Raw genomic sequence first — 15,140 nt, forward strand, 5'->3', positions numbered from 1 at the left:
CTGACAAGTATAACTTCTCAACTCTGGTATCATTGTTCATTCCTGTCTGGCGCAAAAGTAAAATGGAAAGGTAGCCAAACCATGACTTACAAGGGAAATTAGAGATAGCATTAGATCCAAGGAAGAGGCATATAAATTTGCCAGAAAAAACAACAGACCTGAGGATTGGGAGCTGTTTAGAATTCAGCAAAGGAGGACCAGGGGATTGATTAAGAAGGGGAAGATAGAGTACGAGAGCAAGCATGCAGGGAACATAAAAACTGACTGTAAAAGTTTCTATAGATATGTGAAGAGAAAAAGATTGGTGAAGACAAATGTAGGTCCCTTACAGTCAGAAACAGGGGAATTTAATATTTATTATGGGGAACAAGGAAATGGCTGACCAACTAAATGCATACTTTGGTTCTGTCTTCACAAAGGAGGACACAAATATCATACCAGAAATGTTGGGGAACACAGGGTTTAGTGAGAGAGAGGAACTGAAGGAAATCAGTATTAGTAGAGAAATGGTGTTGGGCAAATTGATGGGATTGAAGGCCGATAAATCCCGAGGTCCTGATAATCTACATCCCAGAGTACTCACAATATATATTAATGATTTAGATGAGGGAACTAAATGTAATATCTCCAAATTTGCAGATGACACAAAATTGGGAGGGAGGGTAAGTTGTGAGGAGGATGCAGAGAGGCTTCAGGGTTTGGACAACTTGAGTGAGTGGGTAAATGCATGGCAGATGCAGTATAATGTGGATAAATGTGAGTTTATCCACTTTGGTAGCAAAAACAGGAAGGCAGATTATTATCTGAACGGCTATAAGCTGAGAGAGGGGAATATGCAGCAAGACCTGGGTGTTCTGTCACTGAACCAGTCGCTGAAGGTAAGCATGCAGGTACAACAGGTGGTAAAAAAGGCAAATGGTGTGTTGGCCTTCATAGCGAGAGGATTCGAGTACAGGAGCAGGGATGTCTTGCTGCAATTATACAGGGCCTTGGTGAGGCCACACCTGGAATATTGTGTGCAGTTTTGGTCTCCTTATCTGAGGAAGGATGCTCTTGCTATAGAGGGAGTGCAGTGAAGGTTTACCAGACCGATTCCTGGGATGGCGGGACTGACGTATGAGGAGAGATTGAGTCGGTTAGGATTATATTCGCTGGAGTTCAGAAGAGTGAGGGGGGAATCTTATAGAAACAGGACTTGACTGGGTAGATGCAGGAAGGATGTTCCCGATGGTGGGGAAGTCCAGAACCAGGGGTCATAGTCTCAGGATACGGGGTAAACCTTTCAGGACTGAGATGAGGAGAAATTACTTCACCCAGAGAGTGGTGAGCCTGTGGAATTTGCTACCATAGAAAGCAGTTGAGGCCAAAACATTGTATGTTTTCAAGAAGGAGTTAGATATAGCTCTTGGGTCTAAAGGGATCAAAGGATATGGGGAGAAAGCAGGAACAGGTTACTGAGTTGGATGATCAGCCATGATCATAATGAATGGCGAAGCAGGCTCGAAGGGCCGAATGGCCTACTCCGGCTCCCATTTTCTATGTTTCTATGTTTACTGCTAAGTGAACATGATATCTGAATACCAGGAGAAATTCTGGATCTCTAGCTATACCATATCCCATATATTTAAAATTAGCAGCAAAAATCAAGACTATTATTAAACCTTAGAAATGGTGCAGATCGGCTGCTGTGTTTCCTACAATAGTGATGTAACTTCAAAATTGGCTGTAAAGTGCTTTGGGTCATAGTGAGATCATGAAAGGCGCTATGTTAATGCAAGTTTGGCATGCAGAAATTGAATGCATTTATGAAATTTCTCTGCCTTATTTTAACAGGAAGCAGTAACCTGGATGAATGCCTGTTAAAGTAGTGGAAAGTAGAAGCCAGACAAACATATTAAGCATCCTTAACACTAATGTAAACAGTAATTTCTGAACTTAATTCCTCCTGATAGTGAAGAAATGTTCAAACAAAAGTAAGTGTTGAGAAGGCATATGCTGTGACCTCATTAAAAATGCAAGAGGCTTGGGGAATAGAATTGTAGATATAGTGGATAGAAATACAAAATTAACAAGCCTAGTGAGCCTAGTGATTAGAAGAACTTTCCCCTGGAGAGGAATGGATCAATGAAAGAGACTCCCAGGAAAGATAATTAATGGTGTGTTTCTTAACTCCTTTAAAATGAGCACAATAAATGTCTTGCTACTAATGGAATTGCAAGTTATAAGGATTGTACACTGATCAAATACTCTTTATGTTATTGGGAGCATGGATGAATCATCCATGTAATACACTTCATCAGAAGGATAGTATAGCTTGGAAGGTTGGATTAATATTTAGGTGTTAACTCAAATCACAGAAATTGATAGTGGAGTATTTTATTGGTCACTTGTCTGATTGGTTTAAGAATGTAAGAAATAGGAGCAGGAGTTAGCCGAACATCCCTCATTGCTGATCTTCTACTTTAACTTCACTTCACCGCCTTGTCCCCAGATTTCTTGAATCCCTTAATGCCCAAAATTCTATCAATCTTGGTCTTGAATAGACTCAACAACTGAGTATCCACAGCTCTCTGCCGTAGAGAATTCCAAAGATTCACAGCCCTCAGAGTGAAGAAACTTCTCATCTCAGTACTAAATAGCTGACCCTTTATCCTGAAACTGTGACACCACGGTCTAGACTGTCCAGCCAGGGCAAACTATCCTCTCAGTACCTACCCCGTCAAACCCTAAGAATTTTATGCACTTCAATGTATAAATTTATCTCGTGTGAATGGACTGCTGCAGAAGACAGGAAGGACCCGAGAAAGAACAAACTGCTTCATTCAAGATGCACAAACTCTTGTCACCAGCCAAACAAATCTCTTCTCTCAGGTTGCTCACAGCTGTGTCCAAACATCACTCCTCACTTGCAGAAAACTCTGGGAGGGTCAACAACCCATAATTACAGTCAATTTTCTCCTTGGAAAATGTTAAGAAACCTCATTGCGTCAACCTGGTATTCTATGCTTGGTGCACTTCTTACAACCAGAATCTTGGTCCCAAGACAAGACTACAACCAACTGAGCAACACTGAGTCACATTTAGAGAACCAGGTGGAATTGGACATGTTTGTTAGTGTGTCCTTAAATAGTAATGCAGACTGAGAGATTCTCCTTAACTCAAGAATGGAACATATTTGTCAAAATAAAAGTATAGCTTTTTCTCCCAGAGTGTGCATTAGTAAGTTGATTATAGTTATGTTCAGAGTAAAATCCAAGCTTTTCAAGAACTTTCACACACACAGGTTCAGGGAAACCTGCTGTTAATGAGTTTTGAGAATGGACCCTCATTGCAATGGGTTTGATTTGAAAGCTGTAGATTTAAGGCCCCCCCCCACCACTATGTTTTGAGAATAAGTCTCAATGGCTTTAGAAAGTGAAACCTCTGCATTTCACGCTGCTTTTAACCACTCTTTATAAACCGCATAAACTGCAATGTTCTGCAGTGATACCACATTTTATTTTAAATATTTAAAAAAATGCTAGCCTACACTTCCACATGCAATATTTGAACGTAATTGGCAAATTTTGCCAGAATCTCTAAGCTTGTGCGTTTTTTAAATAAGATTGTGAGACAGCTCCAAAAAATCGGAAGTGTTGACTGTACACAAACAAAGACTCTACTACTTCAGTTCAAGCTGCTAAACAACATGTTACATTTCCTTCGAATGGATCACTCTCTGTAAAGTCATGCATGTTTTTATATAAAAGTGTTTGTCCCATGTGTCACTTGACAAAATACTTCTTCCTACTGAAAAACCACATTGTTTTGCTGATGTTTCTAAACATACACATGATCACTCAATAACTGTCAAAAAATTTAGCCCAGGGAAGAGTAACATAATAAATACACAAAACAGCTAAAAATAGACACCACATCCACTTTTAATTTACTTCGGTTTATCTGGAATATTCAAGAAACTAATTCAATTCAAACTTTGAAAACAAAGGGCTACATTATTCTTACAAATGCTGTTGATGGTTAATTTTGCAACACAATACCTGATGTGCTGAAAATCAAAAAGACTGATTTACTCGAGCCACATCCAAATCCCTCAACTTACGAACAATTTAGTTACACCTTAGAATTATTCTTAATAATATAGTCTATGCTTAGAAATTGCTAATTGCCAATTCAAATATTACAAGCATGGAAATAAGAAAGAATTGCTATGAACTCTCTAAGCATTAGCTGAATTCAAGATACTGAACTTGGAACCTGAGTAGTTTTACAGCACTGAATGAGGTAACTTGACCCTTCGCATGTACTACCTGTGCACTAGAGCAATCCAAAACTCATCCAACTGTTGTCTCCCCACAGCCTTGCTTCAAATATTTTATCTAATAGCCCCTTAAAAGATGCAATTGCTTTGCATCAACAATTCCCTGTGGCCAGGCTCCAACAGGGTAAATAAATTTCTCAATTTCTTTCCATTTCTCGTGTCAGTTTTAAGTTGGTGATTCGCCTGTCACTGACTATAACCTAGAGGACATAGTCATTCTGCATTCACTATTAAAACCCACTATTGTACCCTAACTGTGGCATAACCAATGTTTTGCACAAATGTATTTATTCTTTACTCCTCTACTTCTTGCCCAGACCAAATATGCTGTTGGCCTTTCTCATGCCTTTAACTATTGGCACGCTCACTTTAGGGAATTAAATATTTGAACACTTTGGGGTCCCTGTTCATTCACAACTTCAGTGGTTTTCCATTGACTGTGCACTCTCATGCCTTGTTTTTCCTCCTAATATGTATTACCTCAAGTTTTCCACATTAAACTGCATCTCTCAATTGCCTGCCCATTCCACTGTTTATATCCTCCTCGATGTATCAACAAAGATTAGATAAGCTAGGGTTGTTTCTTTGGAATAGAGGAGGCTGACGGGAGATTTAAGTGAGGTGTACAAAATTGTGAGAGGCCTAGATAGAGCAGATAGGAAGAAACCTATTTCCCTTAGCAGAGAGGTCAATAACCAGGAGGCATAGATTTAAAGTAATTGGTAGAAAGATTAGAGGGGATTGGAGGAATTTTTGTTTTCACCCAGAGGGTGGTGGGGTCTGGAACTCACTGCCTGAAAGGGTGCAGAGGCAGAAAAAACCCATTGCATTTAAAGAAGTACTTGGATATACACTTAGGTGCTGTAACGTACGGGGCTATGTACCAAATGGTTCTCTTCTGTGTTGTAAATTTTCCGTCTTTCTACGTTATACATTTACTCTACACTCTAAATTAATTAAGAAGCAATATTGATCACTATATATTTTCCTGAAATATGTTTAGACCACCATGTATAAATAACTTGCATTTATATAACACCTTTACCATAGTAAAACATCACAAGGTGCTTCACAGAAGTGATTAACACACAGAATTTGACATAATATCATTGCAATGTTATATACAAAGACTATCCTCAATAGGTTGATAACTTGCTTTGAAGGAAAATATCACAACAGTCTCTGTACAAGAATTAAAATACTGTTATTTTCATACTTGGTAAAACAAATTTGTTCTTAAATCACAGGTGGATTTTTTGTCTAGTACCCAGCAAGTCAAATGATCAGAGGTTAATCCCAACTTACTGAAACTCTTGTTTTAGGCTGTTGGTGAGGGTATGTGTTCCAAACAGTAACATTCCGGAGCTTTTAATATATATTATATATACATATATACTTCATCTTTTATCCCCACACATTTATGAAAGTGGCAGAGAGCATTTGTAAATTTCATAAATCCACATAAAATTGGCCTCCAAGCAGCTTCCACCTTTCCCATTATTCTAGTGGCAGTTTATTGATATTTTCTTTGTAAAAAAATGGATGCATGCAAAATCCTGGTCTCCTTACAACTTCTCTAACTCTGCTAGTTTCCCTCCCCCTCCCCTGCAAAAAGGTAGATTACTTGCAACTGGACGGGAAAGTTCTCCATTCTGCAAACAGGCTCGATTTTCTGGATATGATGAGTTAAAGCAACCCACATTGTTTGGCGGAATCACAGATATTTGCCATTTTTAACAGCCTCTCAGGAATAGCCCATGTTTTTCACTTCCCACAGTCTAGAGAAACGTCCATAAAAAGTCCACTTTGGTACTTTGAAATATTACAGAACAAGGTCAACAGGGAAGATGGAAAAGACTGCATTGTTTCCAAGCATTGGCTCCAATTTGCTTTGAAGCTTTTTGTGAAAAACAGAGGAAATCTTTGACAAGGTGTCAGTGATGACTGCAATTCTGTTCAGGTGCGATAAACTATTCATTAGTTTAGTTTAGTTTAGTTTAGAGATACAGCACTGAAACAGGCCCTTCGGCCCACCAAGTCTGTGCCGACCATCAACCACTCATTTATACTAATCCTACACTGATCCCATATTCCTACCACATCCCCACCTGTCCCTTATTTCCCCTACCACCTACCTATACTAGGGGCAATTTATAATGGCCAATTTACCTACCAACCTGCAAGTCTTTTGGCTTGTGGGAGGAAACCGGAGCACCCGGAGAAAACCCACGCAGACACAGGGAGAACTTGCAAACTCCACACAGGCAGTACCCAGAATTGAACCCGGGTCACTGGAGCTGTGAGGCTGCGGTGCTAACCACTGCGCGGACCATTAATATGATGTTACCTCACCTGTGTAAGGTTTGTCTAAAAGCAGAGTCTTAGAAGTTTAAAATGACCTTTTGTAGAAAATGCCCAGTGGAGCTAGCCATTCTACAGATCTTCAGGGGAAAAAAAATCACATCTGACATTCCAGAAAATATCTAACTATGGAGTTCCTGCCTATCAGCAGCTGTAGTCTAGTAAATGGCTTTTCCTTACCTTGTGCTTAAAGGCCTTTTCCTGTGTGGCACAAACTATGGTGACAGAGCAGGGGAGGGGCCAGTAGAGAAACAATCCTTTTTTTGGTGGTCCTTGATATTATTTTAGGGAAGTGGGACAGAGAACGATGACATGTCAAACCCATAAGGACACAAAAGCGAGAAGCTCAGGGGATGAGAAAGAAAACTATTGGTAATGCCTGTGGCACAGAATCAATGCAGCAGTAGCAGGAAGAACACAGCTCCAACAATATTCAAAAAGCTCGACACCATCCAGGACAAAGCAGCCCGCTTGATTGGCACCCCCTTCACCACCAATGCACAGTGGCAGCAGTGTGTACCATCTACAAGATGCACTGCATCAACTCACCAAGGTTCCTTAGACAGCACCTTCCAAACCCGTGACCTCTACCACCTAGAAGGACAAGGGCAGCAAATGCATGGGAACACCACCACCTGCAAATTCCCCTCCAAGCTACACACCATCCTGACTTGGAACTATATCGCTGTTCCTTCACTGTTGCTCCCTTACAGCACTGTGGGTGTACTTACACCATGTAGACTGTAGCTGTTCAAGGTGGTGACTGATCACTACCTTCTCAAGGGCAATTAGGGATGGGCAATAAATGCTGGTCTTGCCAGCGATGCTCACATTCCGTGAAAGAATAAAAAAAAATTAAGAAAAAGAGCAAGAGGTATTGAAAGAGTTAATTTCAATATATGCACTTATTTTTGTGCTTGGGAATCATAAAAAAGAGCCAATAAACTCAGAATGAAGACTTATGGAAATTACTGATAAGCAATGTCCTTTGAAATAAATCCATATGCCAGGAGAGATAAATGAGATACAACATAAAGGGTCAAAAGACTGGATTTTAAGTGTTTCATGTAAAACTGTTATTTGGCTGGAAGTGATTGTCTGCACTGTCCAAAAAATAAGCTGATTGTTGCTTTCACACAGGTAATTAACATTTCTTCTATAGAGCAGTGTAGAGCACAAGAGTATTCTCATCTTACACCTTCCATTAAAAACCAACAGGTGAAACAACCCACAATCTCATGCAAGATTAGAAATACTGCGCACAATTTAGGGGCGGCACAGTGGTTAGCACCACAGCCTCACAGCTCCAGCAACCTGGGTTCGATTCCAGCGACCCGGGTTCAGTTCTGGGTACTGCCTGTGCGAAGTTTGCAAGTTCTCCCTGTGACCATGTGGGTTTCCGCCGGGTGCTCCGGTTTCCTCCCACAGCCAAAGACTTGCAGGTTGATAGGTAAATTGGCCATTGTAAATTGCCCCTAGTATAGATAGGTGGTAGGAGAATTGAGGGAAGGTAGGGATGTGGTAGGGGACATGGGATTAATGCAGGATTAGTATAAATGGGTGGTTGATGGTCAGCAGACGCGGTGGGCCGCAGGGCCTGTTTCAGTGCTGTACGTCTCTATGACAATTGTTGATTTTTTTAAATTATTCGTTCAAATCTCACCATGGCCTCACCCCTCCCCATCCCTATAATCTTCAGCCCCACAATCCTCCGTGCTCCACCGATTCTGGCCCCTCAAGCACCCCGATTTTAATCGCTCCACCATTGGTGTTTGCGCCTTCAGTTGCCTAGGCCCTAAGCTCTGGAATTCACTCCTGAGAGCTCTCCACCTCGCTTTCCTCTTTAAAACCTACCTCTTAGACAAAGCTTTTGGTCATCTAACCTAGTCTCCTTGCATAGCTGAGTGTCATATTTTGTTTTCTGACGCTCCTGTGAAGTGCCTTGGGACTTTTTATTACATTAAAGGCGTTATATAAATAAACTGCTGTTGAAAGTGGATGCGTGGGTGGGTGGAGATCAGGGCTAACAGGAACTTGTATGAGGGAGAGCCATAGTGACATCGAGGTGTCCCTCAGTGACAATCATTTCCTTTTTACACTAATTTCTGCACATTTGAGATCTAGTGGACTCCCCCTTAACATCACTGGTTGTGCACAGGGGAGGCGAAGCTCCACCCCCTTGGAAGGCTGATCAGAAATTCCTGTTAAAGGCCAGGACTCAGCTCACCACCACCACCACCTGTTCCAGGGCAATTCGGGATGGGCAATAAATGCTGGCCTCGTCAGCAATGCCCACATCCCACCAACGAACAAAATACATGGATTTTACACCAGGGAAAAAAAGAGATACATTTCCAGCAAACAACAAAAATAGCCTGAAGTAGAGGAAAAAGGTCATTCCAGAAGTAACAAAATTATATGAATTTTCAAAAAGTGTTTTGAGTGAGTTGATTAATTCAACCAGGAAAAGATGAATTTGAGTGACGATCAAATTACAAATAAACTAACAAAATGGGAAGTATGATTAAAACCATATGTTAGATTTGCTTTTTAAAAAAAAGCACTAGTCATCTCCCCAGCTTTGCTCATGGGAATTGAGAGAGATCTTCTTTGGGAGAGAGTCTGGGTTTGTAAGGATTCAGTAAGTGTTGAGGGGTGGGGATGGGGTGGGGTGGGGAGAGTCACTATGGTGACAGGGAGGAGTTTGGGAAGAGTGGTGAGTGATTGTGGGCAGGGAAGCAGCAGTTTTTTTGGGCTTTATTGGTTAATGAGTAGTCGGGGGTGCAGATTATACTAATCACATCCCAGTGAATCCATACGGCACCACTTCCTTTGTTTTATAATTTTCCTATAATGAAAATGTTCACAAATGTTGAAATGCAGATTAAGCTTTGTACAAATTTATTGCTTCTTTATTTCAAAGATGATGTGGAAGGAAGTATTATGGGATGCAATGCATGACCACACAATATCCCTCTATTTTACGACTTCCTGTTGAACAAGTTTCCCATCTCACCATCCACGACACTCTGAATATCAATGTTCCTTTCATTTTATTGTCAGCGAATCTGCCAAGGTACATATTTAAGATACGACATAAATGTAGCAGAATTATGTACTGGTCAGGCCATTATTTTGTAGTTTTGATATAATGTATTTATATTTACATAGGACATTTGAAAAGCGAGGGCTACATCATGATCATAGACATTAGAAACAATAAAAAAAATAGAAGTTAAGAACTAAAATGTACATCATACACTTGATATATCTTTTTTACACAGAGGTAAAAATGCTTATTGTAAAAAAACTAATAATCAATACAACAGGGTTTTTAGTATACAAGAGATAGTGCAGGCACTTTCTTTTCATTTTTTTTTTAAGGTGTGCATTGTTTGAAGACTGTGCACCAACAGCTTTTGGTTAACTTTCTTACCACAGATACAAAAATAAATTTGATGTTTCCCCCCTCTGCCCCACCTCAGACAATTATCTTTTGTATTGCAAAGCTGATTGGGAGGAATCCTACCTCTGTTCAACATCAGTCTGGGTAACAGATGAGAACTATGTACAAGAAAAACCCTCTAGCTCAGCTCCCAGTTAACGCTCACCTCATTTTACAAATTTACAGTCTGTGTATGTGTGGCAAGAACTGCCTACAAAAATATAGTGGACAATGTTGGATGCCTCAGTGGAAACAGAGTTAGAGGCCCTTAACCCATGTTATACCAGTGAGCTGCTGTATTACTGCAAGATCTCCAGAAAGATTAGTGTCAATTTAAGCCCATATTTGTGCTTTGTGTTCCAATGTAGTCAAGACCTCACAGTGATCGCAATAGAAGTAAAATCACGATCTGAAAATCTCCTGTGTGCATACAATGCTGGGCTAATGTTCCCTTTGCTTTAGGAAATATGTCCAGCTGTGATTTCGGGCTATCATTGTAATGCTTTTTACATTATGGTGTTGGTGGATTAATGTCCAGTTAATTCAATACATTTCACTTGCATCACACACTGAAATTGAACATCAGTTCTGTCCAAAAACAATGAAAATTAACAGTAAAACCTGCAGCACTTCTGTTTCTTTAAAAAAAAAATCCGTGTTGCGTATGCATTGGAAGTCTTCAAATGATTAAAAATACAGATGCAGCTTGAGTGGTGGAAAGCAATGAGCAAAGCTCTTGCCAAGCAAGGATTTTTCTGCTTGATGTGCAGCTCTCATGCTCATTGGCAAGGAAGTTGTGACTGTATGTTAGTGTGTAACAAAGGAAGGGGGAGGGTAGGGACATGTAACTCACTGGCAATTAACTGTGCACAAGATGGTGAGGAAGAGTTGTCAGTTCCAACAGACCAGCTCTCTAGCTGCCTTCAAATAAAAAAGGGTCAGATTGTACAATGCTATGACGCTAAAGCTGCTGCTTTTCAAATAAATTAAAACAAAAATGGCTATTCCCTGTGTTGTGTTATAAAAATACTTTCAAAGCTTAAGTTTTCTAATTGAGGGTTTTTGTTCACTCCCCTTAATGACCTGAGCTATTAAGATTTTGAAGGAAAACTTTCTCCTCCCCCTCCCAATCCCATGGTTTATAGCCAGTGCGACCACAGGTGACACACTGGCAAGGCTTCAATGATCTTTATTCTCCAGGACACTTTGTGCTTTTTTCAAATAAAAGTAACTCGGATCTGTGGAAATTGACTCATTATTTTCTTCCTACAATTTTGCAAAAACGGTCAGACTTGGAATTCCTGTCTTGTGCATAACTCACACAGTACACTTTGTCAGGCCTGGCCTGGCCTATATCCAAATCAATTCAATGATTTTAGTTATGGCAAAGGCTGACCAGTCTATGGTAACTGCTCCCTGTGGCTCACTGCAGAGTAAAGACTAAAAAAGATAGAGGTCAGCAAACTTGGTTTATGTCAGCAGCCAGCCAGGATATCAAGAGTTACCAGAATGCCAGGACCCCATTCTTCACCTAGCCTGTTAAATGTAGTGAACTCACACTGTGCTCTCTGATTGCACTGACTATGTTGCTGTGTAAATGAGAGAGACCAGGCAGCCAGAAGCTTGGTTATATACTGTAATCTGACAGAAAACTTTAGTGTATTGACAATTTAAAAAAATGAGAACTCACTTAAAGGAACCCAAATAAATAAAAAAAAGCATTTCTACTGATTCTTTGTTTCTTTAAAAAAAAATTCATGTTTTTACATTAATTTTAATGTTCAGTATTGTAGTACTGACTTTCTTAAAAAAAAAGATCAGGGCAACTAAGATTCAATAACTGTTTGAGATCAGAGATTAGTCAGAATCAAGTTCATTAAATTATAACTAGGTTCAAGAGGATACCCACAGTTAGAGGTTATGTAAATAAGAGTCAAAGTGTGTTTGTTGAAAAGAAATGAGGTGCAATTAACAAACAGCATTATTTTGGCTTCATACAGTAACAGCAATACTGTGATGTGGTAGATGTTTACTAGTACATTTTTTTTTAAAAAAAGGTAATATACAATATCTGACTACAGGTTAAGTGTCTCAGTTGATCAAGCAGGAACCATTCATGCCAGTTGTCTCATTTAGTGCTACATCCTATTGGCAAGCTAGGACATGCCACTTTGGCATATTGTAGCCAGAGTGATGTTCCCCACCTGCTTTGACACAGGATCTCCAAACCACCACACACAACATAATTCAGTCTCAAACTCTTAGATATTAAAAAAATTATAAACAAGTGTGAGACATTTATATATATATATATCTATATATATATATGTATATGTGTATGTATGTGTGTATATATATATATATATATATATATATATATATATTAATAGAAAAGTATCGTTGTTATGGTTAGTTCCATGTAATGTTTGTCGAATGGGTACAGCCTCGGTGCTTCGTGACTTTACAGGACCCAGTTTGCTAGGTGAGTAACATTCCAGACTGAGGTTGGTGATCGGAACTGCATCAAACTGCGGTCAAAATGCTTCAGACTAAAATGTGCTTCGATAATTGATGTTTTGAACAAAAGACATGATACAAGTCACCCAACTGCTTTGTGTTTCCCACCACAGCACCTGCACATCACCCCGCATTTGTAGCACACCCGAAGGGGCAGGTAACAGCACATACAGGGAGCTATGAACGATAAGGCTATCAAAGCTAGCCAACGAAGACAGAACTTTTCATCATTGGTATCACAAGAACAAGGGTCTGAATAATCTCCTTCGGGATCAGACATGCAGTGGTACAGCATGAAGTCGGCACACCACATACAGCTCACTCGACGGATGCAGGTTCGAATAGGATCTGGAGCATCCTGACACTGACCCCTTCCATTCTCCTCATGATTAAACATGTCCCTGCAGTACACGCATCTCGACCTCTCGCCATCATCTATCCTTCGCCGTAGTTTTGATTTTGATGGCATAGGCTGAGTCTTCACAACACCACTTTTCAAATCTTTACAGAGTCCAAAATCAGAGGTCTCTACATAAGGGTAATTGTAATCGTGTTTCGAAGCGTCACTTTTGTCAAAGTGTACATAGGAATCCATAGCACTGTGCTCACTGTATTTTGAATGCATTGCTGCATACCTGTAATCCTCGTATCTCTCTCTTAACCAGGCTTTCTCTCGAGGGTTTATCCGGACAATTTCCTCATCGTCATCTCGAAAGCTAACATGACGTTGCTTCTGTACAGACTGAAATAAAAAAAATACGTTAATGCTTTTATTCAGAGGTTTACATTTTGTCATGAAAAGTTGTAAAATTCAGAAGGCAGCTAAAAACATTTTCAATAAATTACATTAAAGATTATGAACATTCAATGCCATAAAATCACAACTTTTTTCTCCTAAATGCTTCTTCTAATGCACTTGAAGGGGCGGGGGAGGGGGAGGGGGAGGAGCGGTGGGGGAGATTGGGGGTAGGGAATGGAGTGAGGGGGGGGGCGTGAGTGCATTTCTCCCAATGCACAAAATGCATCACATTTGCCATTCAGAAATTTGTACTGAATAGGGTTGCAGCATTTACCAACAGTAAATAAACAAAGCAAATTTCTACTTTAACCTGCTTGCAATTAATTGAAATGAATCATTGGCCATACACCTACAATGGAAATTTAATTTGATTAAATTTCACTGCGTGTTTTCCAGGTGGAAAGGCACAACCGTGGAACGAAACCACCCACTGCAACACAACGCTCACTTTGAAAACATATCTGCTTCTTTCTCGTTCTAGCTTATTTTTGTTGCGGCATCTTTGAGTGGGCCACATTAAACCACAAAGTGTTAAAAATGTGCTTCCAAGTTAAGTTTAGTGCACTTTGAAAAATAGTAGAGCATATTTAGGTAATATTAAATTTCAGTTCAAGACAGTTTGATAGGTTAGCCAATTTTGTAGCAATATGCAACTAACATTCCAATGCTGAGTTTCCTGCCCACACTTTATGCACGAGCTCTCCGAGTGTTACGTTGGAAGCTCACATTACCATGCAGCATCTTTCTGTAAGAAGGACAAACCAAGGGAGAAAATCCCAAACCTGGATCATTCCCTCAATGTCTGATATGTCATTCAACATTCCAGATGTGACCTAAATAAGCATGGAGCACACAAGCCCAGCCCAACAACATCCTGGAGGTTACCGTTGATCAGAAACCAAACTGGACCAGCCACAAATACCATGGCTACAACAGCAAGTCAGAGGCTGGGAATTCTGTGGCGAGTAACACCTCCTGGCTCCCCAAAGCCTGTCCACCATCTACAAGGCACAAGTCAGGAGTGTGATGGAATACTCTCCACTTGCCTGGATGGATGCAGCTCCAACAACACTCAAGAAGCTCGACACCATCCAGGACAAAGCAACATGCTTGATTGGCACCCCATCTACAAACATCACTCCCTCCACCACCGATGCACAGTGGCAGCAGTGTGTACCATCTATAAGATGCACTGCAGCAACTCACCAAGGCTCCTTCGACAGCACCTTCCAAACCTGTGACCTCTACCACCTGGAAGGACAAGGGCAGCAGATGCATGGGAACACCACCACCTGCAAGTTCCCCTCCAAGCCACACACCATCCTGACTTGGAACCATATCGCCGTTCCTTCACTGTCGCTGGATCAAAATCCTGGAACTCCCTTCCTAATAGCATTATGGGTATACCTACACCCCAAGGACTGCAGTGGTTCAAGAAGGCAGCTCACCACCACCTTCTCAAGAGCATTTAGGGATGGGCAATAAATGCTGGCCTGGCCAACGATGCCCACATCCCATGAATGAATTTTTAAAAATGGCTTTGTAACATCTGTTCTCTACTTCAACATGCTTGTTTAAAAAGGTAAATGTTCATCACTTAAATGAAAAGAATTGAGATATTGGTGATTACTGAACAGACAGTACAGTCACTCTTCAACACTTTGTGATTTTAGGGTTAACTGTCTGAGAGCTTCGTA

At 40.4% G+C, this 15,140-nt stretch overlaps 1 protein-coding gene across 2 annotated transcripts in view; it reads right to left on the bottom strand.

Moving 5' to 3' along the window:
* Nucleotides 1-9,593: 9,593 nt before the first annotated feature.
* The window catches only part of spred2a (sprouty related EVH1 domain containing 2a), a 146,872-nt gene continuing 141,325 nt past the window's right edge, over nt 9,594-15,140 (bottom strand). For both annotated transcript variants that reach the window (XM_068044266.1, XM_068044265.1), the window contains one exon: nt 9,594-13,386. In XM_068044266.1, coding sequence (XP_067900367.1) covers nt 12,727-13,386 — 660 coding nt within the window. In that variant the 3' untranslated portion in view covers nt 9,594-12,726. The remainder of the gene's footprint in view (nt 13,387-15,140) is intronic.

Source organism: Heterodontus francisci, chromosome 13 (assembly GCF_036365525.1).
Source record: "Heterodontus francisci isolate sHetFra1 chromosome 13, sHetFra1.hap1, whole genome shotgun sequence".
Lineage (NCBI taxonomy): Eukaryota > Metazoa > Chordata > Chondrichthyes > Heterodontiformes > Heterodontidae > Heterodontus > Heterodontus francisci.